The 14,637-nt window shown below is 51.4% G+C and overlaps 1 protein-coding gene across 1 annotated transcript in view; it reads left to right on the top strand.

Annotated features, from left to right (window-relative positions):
* Positions 1-6: 6 nt before the first annotated feature.
* spdl1 (spindle apparatus coiled-coil protein 1) overlaps positions 7-14,637 on the top strand; it is a 30,449-nt gene continuing 15,818 nt past the window's right edge. The window contains exons 1-8 of the mRNA XM_061726447.1: positions 7-64; positions 2,702-2,863; positions 5,164-5,340; positions 6,528-6,722; positions 9,627-9,776; positions 10,184-10,282; positions 10,367-10,477; positions 10,721-10,861. Of these exons, the coding sequence (XP_061582431.1) occupies positions 2,702-2,863; positions 5,164-5,340; positions 6,528-6,722; positions 9,627-9,776; positions 10,184-10,282; positions 10,367-10,477; positions 10,721-10,861 (1,035 nt within the window). The 5' untranslated portion in view covers positions 7-64. The remainder of the gene's footprint in view (positions 65-2,701; positions 2,864-5,163; positions 5,341-6,527; positions 6,723-9,626; positions 9,777-10,183; positions 10,283-10,366; positions 10,478-10,720; positions 10,862-14,637) is intronic.

Below are 14,637 nucleotides of genomic sequence, written 5' to 3'. Positions count from 1 at the left end.
TCGCGAGAGTTCAGCGGAGCCGATTCAAACTCAGGCGGTAGAGGAGAGATTGAACGAAACTACGGTGAGTAAAAGTATTTAGTTGGTTATATTAACATGTTAGTGGAACCTTTTCTACTGCGATCACTCCTATCAATGTGTGTGCTAACGGCCGTGTTGAAACTGTTAACCTGGATAATCGATAACGAACATTAGTGTTACAGGCTGAAAGTAAACGTTTTAACGGTCGTGTGTTGGTGGATGTAGCTGGAGTCCAGCAGTGTTGTTGTTACACATGGATATAAGAGGTTAAACACATGGATATAACAGGTTAAACACATGGCAGGGCTGCTTTAAGAGTCACTAAATGCTGGAATGAAAGTAGTGAATAGAGTAAAGGCTGACGGGACTGTGTCCTGGCTGAGACTTCCCTGTCATGTTACTGAGACCTGGAATTGACCTTTGGGGATAAATATAAGTTACCCAATAAAGTAAGATGGAAATAAAGTATCCATCTATATGGATACTTTATAGATCCTTTATAGGATATGGATACTTTATAGACACCTGCAGAAATACTGCAGGAATGACATAGCAGCAGTTAAATGCAGCCTTCTGTAAGCTTTAAATATCCACTGGGCTTACATCAAATACATCAAAACACAACAATAAAAAACACTTTTCTGAACTTATCAATATGACTCTGTCCTTCACAGGATAAGTAAAATGGATCACTGCAAAAACTCACAATCTTAACAAGAATATTTGTCTTATTCCTAGTTAAAATTTCTCATTTTAGTAAAAAAAATCTCATTACACTTAAAACAAGACTCATCACTGGAAAAGACAACAATTTTCACCTGTTTCAAGCAGATTTTCACTTAAAATAAGTAGAAAAATCTGCCAGTGGAACAAGATGTTTTGCTTGTAATGAGAAGATAAATCTTGTTCCACTGGCAGATTTTCCTACTTATTTCAAGTGAAAATTTACTTGAAGCAGGTGAAAATTGTCAAATAAGTTATTTTTCTGGTGTTATTTTTCTGGTGATGACTCTAAATATTGAAATTCATTCATTGATGAAATGACATAAGGGATGGAAAGGAGGGATGGCAGTTTTACAGGGGGGATGATTTGGACCGTTTTTATTTCAGGGGGGATGCCTTCCCCCCTCATCCCTCCTCAACTCCAGTACTATGTATGTGTGTGTGTGTATGTATATATATATGTGTGTGCGTATATGTATGAGCCATAAATTGATTATTCATGTTTTATTGGTTTGATCTGGTTGCCACGGTGATGAAGGAAGTGTGGGTCACGTGGGTGATCACCATAGGTTATAAGTATCCAATAACCTACACTATGGTGGAGAGAGGCAAGTTAGGTAGCCGTAATTTTTGTTGACTGCTTTGCACTGATTACTCCGATTACACATTTGCAGGCAGTGTACACGTTTAAAAACCCAATAAGCGAATGTATCGGAAGGCCGTTGTGGCTGAGTTTGTCATTAAACGTCGTAAAACCTCTCTCGGACTCAGCATGCTTCTCTGTCAGCAGCAGCGCGTCATGCAAATATACAGGACCTAACAAAAAACTCTCAAGCGGCTCTTAAAAGTACAGGAAAGCCGTATATAGCCTCACTGCCTCACTGGCTTGTAAATAGGGATGGGTATTGGGAAGGACCTCACGATACGATACGCATCACGATACTTGAGCCACGATACGATACAAATTGCGATATCCCGATTATGCAATATATCGCGATATTCTACATAGTTCACCGAAAAATTTAAAAATGCAATTTACACATCTTAAAATCCAAGTTGTATATATGTACATACGATGATAGTGATAATGCATTGGACAGACTGAGTCAAAACAATGTAACTCAAACTTTCCATTTTAATTATGCAACATATTTGCATGAAAAAACACACTGAAACACAATGAAAAGTGCACTGTGTGCATTATTCTTAGATACAAAATACTCAAAATAAAATGCAGTGTCTCACCCACACTGAAATTGAAATCACAAAAATACAGTACAGCTACTTGCCCCTGACTTAAAATGACAAAAATAAAATGCATTGTCTCATCCACACTGAAATCACAAAATAAAGTGCAGGGGTGGGCAAAAATATTGATACGGCAATATATCGCGATACATACATTGAATATCGATATCGTATCGAGGGACTATGTATCGCGATATATTGCCGTATCAATATTTTTGCCCACCCCTACTTGTAGATGTAAACACTGTACAGCTGGACAAATTGAAGCACATGAACATTAATAACATGTTTTATATAAACCAGGACAGTGCACTGCTTTGTTTCTAATACGGAAAAGTCAGTAAGCAACTTAATTTTGTATAGTACCTCACTGCCTCCTAGTCTTGTAAATGTAAACACTGAACAGCTGGACAAATTGAAGTGCATGAACAATAGAGCGATGACAACCGCGAAAATCCGTTATGTGTGTTGTAATAAAGTATCCATATTTGCCATCAGTTTAGCGATTATTTATTGCGAAAGAGAGCGCAACAATATATTGCAATATTGATTTTTTCCCCCCACCACTAATATATATTATACATTAGCAACACCATATGAGATTTAGGAGTATGAACTGCTGATGGGACTTGCTGGGTTTAATTTGAACGTAACGCTGGAAGCAGAAAGCAGAAAGCAGAGATGAACCATGTCTCTTTCCTGGTCTCAGATGGCAGCAGAAGAGCAGATCCAGCTGCTGAGGAGTCAGCTGAGGGAGAAGGAGGAGCAGGTCCACAGAGCTGCTCAGGCTGGTCTGGACCTGCTCAACCAGCAGGTGGAGCTGCAGGCCAGGCTGGACGAACAGAGAGTAGAGATGACCAACGCACTGGAGGTATGAAGACAAGCACGCAACTCTTGACAAACGCAGATTCCTCTAGAGGGTCTGCATTGACGTCACTTCCCCTCTGGACCAGCCCCCTTACTCACACTGAGTGGTAAAACATCAGCAAAAACAGCTGCAACTAGTGGAGAAGACGAGATAACAGCTGATTATCGGCTTAAATTAAAGACAGTTGGACTTGACAGTGACCCGTACAGTTACCCCAAGAACCAGTGGTCCATGGACATTAATATTTGGTACAGTTACCAAGAACCAGTGGTCCATGGACATTAATATTTGGTACAGTTACCCCAAGAACCAGTGGTCCATGGACATTAATATTTGATACAGTTACCAAGAACCAGTGGTCCATGGACATTAATATTTGGTACAGTTACCCCAAGAACCAGTGGTCCATGGACATTAATATTTGGTACAGTTACCAAGAACCAGTGGTCCATGGACATTAATATTTGGTACAGTTACCAAGAACCAGTGGTCCATGGACATTAATATTTGGTACAGTTACCAAGAACCAGTGGTCCATGGACATTAATATTTGGTACAGTTACCAAGAACCAGTGGTCCATGGACATTAATATTTGGTACAGTTACCAAGAACCAGTGTTCCATGGACATTAATATTTGGTACAGTTACCAAGAACCAGTGGTCCATGGACATTAATATTTGGTACAGTTACCCCAAGAACCAGTGGTCCATGGACATTAATATTTGGCCACCAATCCAGTTTCCTGATATTTATTTGTACTTAATTTCTACGCCGGGGAAATACACGAAGCAAAGCTTGAAGGCTTACAAAAGTCTTGACGCTTGGTCCGACTTCAAGGCAGGATTTGTTGTAGAAATTAAAGTGATGAGGACACTGAACTTTATGATTTGACAGTTTAACGTTAGCTACCCAAAAATCCAACATTACCTGATACAAAATGGGAACAATTTCCCAAATCCACGTTTCGGTGTCTGGAATCCAGTTGTTTCTGTGAATTACAGCGATCCATTTGTCCCTCTCTCGCTTATTTTTCGGCAGTCTGTAAAACGATAACTCCGATTGCTAAATCTATGAGTACAGTCGATCGCACAACAGCTCTTTCCATTTTAGATGTTTTCCAGTTGCTCAAACTGAAAGTTTACGCTGACACTCGGCCTTTCTGACACTCGGCCTTTCTGCCACTCGGCCTTTCTGCCACTCGGCCTTTCTGCCACTCGGCCTTTCTGACACTCAGTCTTTCTGCCACTCAGTCTTTCTGCCACTCGGCCTTTCTGCCACTCGGCCTTTCTGCCACTCGGCCTTTCTGCCACTCGGCCTTTCTGCCACTCGGCCTTTCTGCCACTCGGCCTTTCTGCCACTCGGCCTTTCTGCCACTCGGCCTTTCTGACACTCAGTCTTTCTGCCACTCAGTCTTTCTGCCACTCAGTCTTTCTGACACTCAGTCTTTCTGACACTCAGTCTTTCTGACACTCAGTCTTTCTGACACTCAGTCTTTCTGACACTCAGTGTTTTGGGAGAAATCTCAATTAGGTTCTAGGAGTGGTCGGCTGTACCAAAATGAATCACACACACACCTCGCTTTTGCTATAATGACATATGAATCTTTATTACCAGCAAGAAAAGCAAGCATTTACATAGAAGACATCCACAAAACTACCCGTTTGCTAGGATAAGGTGTCAAGTTATCCTGACAGAGCAACATACAATCACATAGGGGCTAGGCCTTGATAAACTCTCACCTTAACACAGAGGACTGGGAGAGCCGAATCAGTCCAGGCAGAGGCAGCCATCAGAAACCCCGGCTGGGCGTCCGTGCACTTCGACCCACAGCAGATTCTCACCGGAACTTCCGGCTCTCTGTCTTTTATACCCTTCACTCAAGCCCGCCCGCAAGCTCTCACAATAAGCCCTCGGTTCACACGCTAAGGCTCGGTTCACACGGTACTGAGCTTCCCGTGTGAACAAGCAGTTACAATAATACTAAACAGCAGGTGCAGACTGTGTTTTGGGAATTCAGGACATCTTCAGGACACAAAACATATTTTTTCTCCCTTCACTCAGTCTTTCTGCCACTCAGTCTTTCTGCCACTCAGTCTTTCTGACACTCGGTCTTTCTGACACTCGTTCTTTCTGACACTCTTTCTTTCTGACACTCGTTCTTTCTGACACTCAGTCTTTCTGACACTCAGTCTTTCTGACACTCAGTCTTTCTGACACTCAGTCTTTCTGCCTCTTAGGACAGAAAGGCTGGACTTAGTTTCAAGCTTCTCATGTGTGTGTGTGTTTGTGTGTGAATGGTAGGCTCTGGAACAGGAGAAATACTCCCTGCAGAGGGAGGTGGCGTTAAAGACTCGGATGCTGGAGTCGTTACAGTCGGACTATGACTGTGTGAAGAGCCAGCAGAGCCAGCAGCTGCAGGAGCAGCGGGAACATCTGGAGAGGAGCCACAGCCTGGCAGCCAGCGAGCTCCACAACAAGGTACAGCAGCATGTGGTGGTCTCTGGTGGTCTCTGGTGGTCTCTGGTGATCTCTGGTGGGCTCTGGGGGTCTCTGGTGGGCTCTGGTGGTCTCTAGGAGAGGACGGTGTGTGCTAGGCCTGTGTTGAACAAAATCCATTTTCCCATTCTAAATCAATTCTCATATTAATTCCTAAAGATCGATTTTTATAATCACTACATCACAAACTTTGGTATTTTTTTTGTTTATGCCCAAAAAAAGGAATGTTTTGTTGGACACAAGAATAACTGGTGCCATGTTTTTGCCTTTAAATATGTTTAAAGGTATGAAAACAATAAAGTTTTCAGTTATAATTGCATAAATTGTTCATATTTCATTACTTTATATACTGTCTTGGGGTCACATTTGCATAAAAAGCTAAAAACCAAATTCTCAAAAGGGAATGTGGAAAAAAAGGAAATGCATCCTCCAAGATTTCTGTTTCACGTTGTGTGTCGAGAAAAACAAGTAGTTTATTAATTGTTTCTCATGTGAATCTGAACTGACCTTACCTGGAGCAGCAGGAAAAGCAGGTAAAGCGTTTCTGTGGCAGCCATCAGTCTCTCTTCATGCTGGTCTTGGTCACAACTTCATGTGTTCATTTATGAGTTAAAACACAGGACTGTTAACATTTTCTCTTTCTTTCTCTGGAGTCCACTGAACTAATCCCTGACAGTAGTTTTGACCATGTAGAGTTCACTTCCGTACGGAAGAGTATATAGGGCCAGGCAGGAGAAAAAATATTTGAGAGGGGAAGATTTTTTTTTAATTGTGCACTTCAAGAAAAAAGTCGAAATGTTGAGAAAAAAGTCGAAATGTCGAGAAAAAAGTCGAAATGTCGAGAAAACTGTTGAAATGTCGAGATTAATGTTGAAATACAATTTCGAGAATAAATTTGAAATTTTGCCTTTTTTCTCAACATTTCCACTTTTTTCTCGAAATTGTACTTCAACATTAATCTCGACATTTCCACTTTTTTCTCGACATTTCGACTTTTCTCGACATTTCCACTTTTTTCTCAACATTTCTTTTTTTTCCTCCTCTAAAATCTTCTTCTTTTAAGGCTTTATTTTGGTGCTGCGGCTCAGGGGTGCAGGACTAAAATCTTCCGTGTAAATGCAGCCGTCAGCCCCTGATACTCGGCTGAAGCGTGTCCCCTGGTTCCTCAGATGCTGGGGTTGCAGTCGGCCCTGGAGGAGGCCCAGCTCAACGAGAAGCAGCTGAAACACAAGCTGGACGTGCAGACGGAGACGCTGAGCAACAAGATGGAGGAGCTGCGAGCCCTGAACGAACACACCCAGAGCTCCATGACGTCTGAGATGATGGAGGTGCAGATGAAGATCATGGAGCTGGAGAGCCTGAAGGTGAGCAGTCATTCCTGATCAGACTGAGCCTGACGGGGCGAGGCCCTCCCCGTCCCCTCCCTCCCCGTCCCCTCCCTCCCCGTCCCGCTCCCTCCCTGCTGCCCGTGTGTGACAGGGTGGGCTGTGTGTGACGGGGTGGGCTGTGTGTGACGGGGTGGACTGTGTGTGACGGGGTGGACTGTGTGTGACGGGGTGGGCTGTGTGTGACGGGGAGAGCTGTGTGTGACGGGGTGGACTGTGTGTGACGGGGTGGGCTGTGTGTGACGGGGAGAGCTGTGTGTGACGGGGAGAGCTGTGTGTGACGGGGTGGACTGTGTGTGACGGGGAGAGCTGTGTGTGACGGGGAGAGCTGTGTGTGACGGGGAGAGCTGTGTGTGACGGGGTGGACTGTGTGTGACGGGGTGGACTGTGTGTGACGGGGAGAGCTGTGTGTGACGGGGGTGGACTGTGTGTGACGGGGTGGACTGTGTGTGACGGGGTGGGCTGTGTGTGACGGGGAGAGCTGTGTGTGACGGGGTGGACTGTGTGTGACGGGGTGGACTGTGTGTGACGGGGTGGACTGTGTGTGACGGGGAGAGCTGTGTGTGACGGGGAGAGCTGTGTGTGACGGGGTGGACTGTGTGTGACGGGGAGAGCTGTGTGTGACGGGGTGGACTGTGTGTGACGGGGTGGACTGTGTGTGACGGGGTGGGCTGTGTGTGACGGGGTGGGCTGTGTGTGACGGGGTGGGCTGTGTGTGACGGGGTGGGCTGTGTGTGACGGGGTGGGCTGTGTGTGACGGGGTGGGCTGTGTGTGACGGGGTGGGCTGTGTGTGACGGGGTGGGCTGTGTGTGACGGGGTGGACTGTGTGTGACGGGGAGAGCTGTGTGTGACGGGGTGGACTGTGTGTGACGGGGTGGACTGTGTGTGACGGGGAGAGCTGTGTGTGACGGGGAGAGCTGTGTGTGACGGGGTGGACTGTGTGTGACGGGGTGGGCTGTGTGTGACGGGGTGGGCTGTGTGTGACGGGGAGAGCTGTGTGTGACGGGGTGGACTGTGTGTGACGGGGTGGACTGTGTGTGACGGGGTGGGCTGTGTGTGACGGGGTGGGCTGTGTGTGACGGGGTGGGCTGTGTGTGACGGGGTGGGCTGTGTGTGACGGGGTGGGCTGTGTGTGACGGGGTGGACTGTGTGTGACGGGGAGAGCTGTGTGTGACGGGGTGGACTGTGTGTGACGGGGAGAGCTGTGTGTGACGGGGTGGACTGTGTGTGACGGGGTGGACTGTGTGTGACGGGGTGGGCTGTGTGTGACGGGGTGGGCTGTGTGTGACGGGGTGGGCTGTGTGTGACGGGGTGGGCTGTGTGTGACGGGGTGGACTGTGTGTGACGGGGTGGACTGTGTGTGACGGGGTGGACTGTGTGTGACGGGGTGGACTGTGTGTGACGGGGAGAGCTGTGTGTGACGGGGAGAGCTGTGTGTGACGGGGAGAGCTGTGTGTGACGGGGTGGACTGTGTGTGACGGGGTGGACTGTGTGTGACGGGGTGGACTGTGTGTGACGGGGAGAGCTGTGTGTGACGGGGAGAGCTGTGTGTGACGGGGTGGACTGTGTGTGACGGGGTGGACTGTGTGTGACGGGGTGGACTGTGTGTGACGGGGTGGACTGTGTGTGACGGGGAGAGCTGTGTGTGACGGGGAGAGCTGTGTGTGACGGGGAGAGCTGTGTGTGACGGGGAGAGCTGTGTGTGACGGGGTGGACTGTGTGTGACGGGGTGGACTGTGTGTGACGGGGTGGACTGTGTGTGACGGGGAGAGCTGTGTGTGACGGGGAGAGCTGTGTGTGACGGGGAGAGCTGTGTGTGACGGGGAGAGCTGTGTGTGACGGGGAGAGCTGTGTGTGACGGGGTGGACTGTGTGTGACGGGGTGGACTGTGTGTGACGGGGTGGACTGTGTGTGACGGGGAGAGCTGTGTGTGACGGGGAGGACTGTGTGTGACGGGGTGGGCTGTGTGTGACGGGGTGGGCTGTGTGTGACGGGGTGGGCTGTGTGTGACGGGGAGAGCTGTGTGTGACGGGGAGAGCTGTGTGTGACGGGGTGGACTGTGTGTGACGGGGTGGACTGTGTGTGACGGGGTGGACTGTGTGTGACGGGGAGAGCTGTGTGTGACGGGGAGGACTGTGTGTGACGGGGTGGGCTGTGTGTGACGGGGTGGGCTGTGTGTGACGGGGTGGGCTGTGTGTGACGGGGAGAGCTGTGTGTGACGGGGTGGACTGTGTGTGACGGGGTGGGCTGTGTGTGACGGGGTGGGCTGTGTGTGACGGGGTGGACTGTGTGTGACGGGGAGAGCTGTGTGTGACGGGGAGAGCTGTGTGTGACGGGGTGGACTGTGTGTGACGGGGTGGACTGTGTGTGACGGGGTGGACTGTGTGTGACGGGGAGAGCTGTGTGTGACGGGGTGGACTGTGTGTGACGGGGTGGGCTGTGTGTGACGGGGTGGGCTGTGTGTGACGGGGAGAGCTGTGTGTGACGGGGTGGGCTGTGTGTGACGGGGAGAGCTGTGTGTGACGGGGTGGGCTGTGTGTGACGGGGAGAGCTGTGTGTGACGGGGTGGGCTGTGTGTGACGGGGAGAGCTGTGTGTGACGGGGTGGGCTGTGTGTGACGGGGAGAGCTGTGTGTGACGGGGTGGGCTGTGTGTGACGGGGAGAGCTGTGTGTGACGGGGTGGGCTGTGTGTGACGGGGAGAGCTGTGTGTGACGGGGTGGGCTGTGTGTGACGGGGAGGACTGTGTGTGACGGGGAGGACTGTGTGTGACGGGGAGGACTGTGTGTGACGGGGAGGACTGTGTGTGACGGGGTGGACTGTGTGTGACGGGGTGGACTGTGTGTGACGGGGAGAGTGACGGGGTGGACTGTGTGTGTGTCAGGTGGAGCTGGAGCAGCAGGTCCAGGAGCACCAGTACAAGGAGCAGCAGCTGGACCTGAGCGTCAGCAGCCTGCAGCGCCAGCTGCAGCGCATCACCGAGGACAAGGAGGACCGAGAGAAGGAGGCCGTGTCCTGGTTCAACGCCCTAGAGGTGAGCAGTTGCTCCACCGCTGCTGGTTAAGGCCCCGTTTACACGTACAACAACAAATACGTACAACAAATTGTAATCACAGGTCGCACAAATGACGCTGGTGACGTTTCTGTCCCATAATGTGACGTTCTGAAGCCTAAATGTCCGTTTCTCTCCGTTTACAAACAAACGTGAAGATGGAGTTTTTGCAAATCTCCACTTTGGCCGGAGTTTTCAGAAATGATGGTTTTTGGAGACTTTGAGCTTCGTTTTAAACGAACAGCCAAAACGCATGAAAACACCACCGTTTTTGCTCCGTGTAAACGGGGCCTGAGGGGCTCCAGACTCCGCTGCAGGCGTCTGCCTCCGCCCGTCTGCATACGTGTGAACACTGATCTTATCATGTCATCTGTGTTTTGTACCACCAGAAATCCCGAGAGCTGAGCCGGGACCTGCAGGTCCAGCTGGACCAGGTTCTCCAGCAGGCCCAGGACCCCAGCAGCAAAGGGAACTCTCTGTTTGCTGAGGTGAGCACCCACGTCCAGCTCCAGGTCACCGTGACCGGACTAAACCCAGTTACCAAGCAGCTTTTGTTCCATCTCTGACTGCAGTTGGAGGATAAACGGGCTGCCATGGAGAGGCAGCTCATCAGCATGAAGGTCCAGTACCAGTCGCTGCAGAAGATCCACGCCTTCAGCAAGCAGCAGATGCAGCGCATGAAGGTACGGCCCTGCTGGAGGGGGGGGGCTGCCCGTGTCCTGCTGCCCCCCCCCCCCCTTACCCCCTGACTCCGCTGCAGGGTTCATACGTTTTGAAAAACGTATGAACGTATGAAATTCCATAGTCATGGAATTTGAAAATGTAATTTTCAAGGCCTGGAAAAGTTTTGGAAACATAAGTTGACCCCAAAAAACTTGTTGGTTAAAACGTGTATGAACCCTGTGCTGGTGCTGGTGTCCCTGCAGGTCCAGATCGCCACCCTGATGCAGCTCCAGGGCTCCAGGGCCGACCCGGCCCAGCTGGAGAGGCTGCAATCCATGCTCTCAGAGAAAAACGGAGAGATCCAGAACCTGATGAGCAAACTGCAGAGACTGGAGAAGGTGGAGGTGAGCTCACTCAGGAAACACCCGCACCAACACACCTGCTCACTCAGGAAACACCCGCACCAACACACCTGCTCACTCAGGAAACACCCGCACCAACACACCTGCTCTCTCAGGAAACACCCGCACCAACACACCTGCTCACTCAGGAAACACCTGCACCAACACACCTGCTCTCTCAGGAAACACCCGCACCAACACACCTGCTCACTCAGGAAACACCTGCACCAACACACCTGCTCTCTCAGGAAACACCCGCACCAACACACCTGCTCACTCAGCAAACACCCGCACCAACACACCTGCTCACTCAGCAAACACCCGCACCAACACACCTGCTCACTCAGGAAACACCCGCACCAACACACCTGCTCACTCAGGAAACACCCGCACCAACACACCTGCTCACTCAGGAAACACCCGCACCAACACACCTGCTCTCTCAGGAAACACCCGCACCAACACACCTGCTCTCTCAGGAAACACCCGCACCAACACACCTGCTCTCTCAGGAAACACCTGCACCAACACACCTGCTCTATCAGGAAACACCCGCACCAACACACCTGCTCTCTCAGGAAACACCCGCACCAACACACCTGCTCTCTCAGGAAACACCCGCACCAACACACCTGCTCTCTCAGGAAACACCCGCACCAACACACCTGCTCACTCAGGAAACACCTGCACCAACACACCTGCTCTCTCAGGAAACACCTGCACCAACACACCTGCTCTCAGGAAACACCCGCACCAACACACCTGCTCTCTCAGGAAACACCTGCACCAACACACCTGCTCACTCAGGAAACACCTGCACCAACACACCTGCTCACTCAGGAAACACCCGCACCAACACACCTGCTCACTCAGGAAACACCTGCACCAACACACCTGCTCTCTCAGGAAACACCCGCACCAACACACCTGCTCACTCAGGAAACACCTGCACCAACACACCTGCTCACTCAGGAAACACCCGCACCAACACACCTGCTCACTCAGGAAACACCTGCACCAACACACCTGCTCTCTCAGGAAACACCCGCACCAACACACCTGCTCTCTCAGGAAACACCCGCACCAACACACCTGCTCTCTCAGGAAACACCTGCACCAACACACCTGCTCACTCAGGAAACACCCGCACCAACACACCTGCTCACTCAGGAAACACCCGCACCAACACACCTGCTCTCTCAGGAAACACCCGCACCAACACACCTGCTCTCTCAGGAAACACCCGCACCAACACACCTGCTCTCTCAGGAAACACCCGCACCAACACACCTGCTCACTCAGGAAACACCCGCACCAACACACCTGCTCTCTCAGGAAACACCCGCACCAACACACCTGCTCTCTCAGGAAACACCCGCACCAACACACCTGCTCACTCAGGAAACACCCGCACCAACACACCTGCTCACTCAGGAAACACCCGCACCAACACACCTGCTCACTCAGGAAACACCTGCACCAACACACCTGCTCTCTCAGGAAACACCCGCACCAACACACCTGCTCTCTCAGGAAACACCCGCACCAACACACCTGCTCACTCAGGAAACACCCGCACCAACACACCTGCTCACTCAGGAAACACCCGCACCAACACACCTGCTCTCTCAGGAAACACCCGCACCAACACACCTGCTCTCTCAGGAAACACCCGCACCGACACACCTGCTCTCTCAGGAAACACCCGCACCGACACACCTGCTCTCTCAGGAAACACCCGCACCAACACACCTGCTCTCTCAGGAAATACCCGCACCAACACACCTGCTCTCTCAGGAAACACCCGCACCAACACACCTGCTCTCTCAGGAAACACCCGCACCAACACACCTGCTCTCTCAGGAAACACCCGCACTAACACACCTGCTCTCTCAGGAAACACCCGCACCAACACACCTGCTCACTCAGGAAACACCCGCACCAACACACCTGCTCACTCAGGAAACACCCGCACCAACACACCTGCTCTCTCTCAGGAAACACCCGCACCAACACACCTGCTCTCTCTCAGGAAACACCCGCACCAACACACCTGCTCTCTCAGGAAACACCCGCACCAACACACCTGCTCTCTCTCAGGAAACACCCGCACCAACACACCTGCTCTCTCAGGAAACACCCGCACCAACACACCTGCTCTCTCAGGAAACACCCGCACTAACACACCTGCTCTCTCAGGAAACACCCGCACCAACACACCTGCTCACTCAGGAAACACCCGCACCAACACACCTGCTCACTCAGGAAACACCCGCACCAACACACCTGCTCACTCAGGAAACACCCGCACCAACACACCTGCTCACTCAGGAAACACCCGCACCAACACACCTGCTCACTCAGGAAACACCCGCACCAACACACCTGCTCTCTCAGGAAACACCCGCACCAACACACCTGCTCTCTCAGGAAACACCCGCACCAACACACCTGCTCTCTCAGGAAACACCTGCACCAACACACCTGCTCTATCAGGAAACACCCGCACCAACACACCTGCTCTCTCAGGAAACACCCGCACCAACACACCTGCTCTCTCAGGAAACACCCGCACCAACACACCTGCTCTCTCAGGAAACACCCGCACCAACACACCTGCTCACTCAGGAAACACCTGCACCAACACACCTGCTCTCTCAGGAAACACCTGCACCAACACACCTGCTCTCAGGAAACACCCGCACCAACACACCTGCTCTCTCAGGAAACACCTGCACCAACACACCTGCTCACTCAGGAAACACCTGCACCAACACACCTGCTCACTCAGGAAACACCCGCACCAACACACCTGCTCACTCAGGAAACACCTGCACCAACACACCTGCTCTCTCAGGAAACACCCGCACCAACACACCTGCTCACTCAGGAAACACCTGCACCAACACACCTGCTCACTCAGGAAACACCCGCACCAACACACCTGCTCACTCAGGAAACACCTGCACCAACACACCTGCTCTCTCAGGAAACACCCGCACCAACACACCTGCTCTCTCAGGAAACACCCGCACCAACACACCTGCTCTCTCAGGAAACACCTGCACCAACACACCTGCTCACTCAGGAAACACCCGCACCAACACACCTGCTCACTCAGGAAACACCCGCACCAACACACCTGCTCTCTCAGGAAACACCCGCACCAACACACCTGCTCTCTCAGGAAACACCCGCACCAACACACCTGCTCTCTCAGGAAACACCCGCACCAACACACCTGCTCACTCAGGAAACACCCGCACCAACACACCTGCTCTCTCAGGAAACACCCGCACCAACACACCTGCTCTCTCAGGAAACACCCGCACCAACACACCTGCTCACTCAGGAAACACCCGCACCAACACACCTGCTCACTCAGGAAACACCCGCACCAACACACCTGCTCACTCAGGAAACACCTGCACCAACACACCTGCTCTCTCAGGAAACACCCGCACCAACACACCTGCTCTCTCAGGAAACACCCGCACCAACACACCTGCTCACTCAGGAAACACCCGCACCAACACACCTGCTCACTCAGGAAACACCCGCACCAACACACCTGCTCTCTCAGGAAACACCCGCACCAACACACCTGCTCTCTCAGGAAACACCCGCACCGACACACCTGCTCTCTCAGGAAACACCCGCACCGACACACCTGCTCTCTCAGGAAACACCCGCACCAACACACCTGCTCTCTCAGGAAATACCCGCACCAACACACCTGCTCTCTCAGGAAACACCCGCACCAACACACCTGCTCTCTC

This window comes from Cololabis saira, chromosome 7, assembly GCF_033807715.1.
Source record: "Cololabis saira isolate AMF1-May2022 chromosome 7, fColSai1.1, whole genome shotgun sequence".
In the NCBI taxonomy this organism is placed as follows: Eukaryota; Metazoa; Chordata; class Actinopteri; order Beloniformes; family Belonidae; genus Cololabis; species Cololabis saira.
The sequence above is the reverse complement of the archived record's forward strand: the minus strand, read 5'-3'. Positions and strand labels throughout refer to the sequence as shown.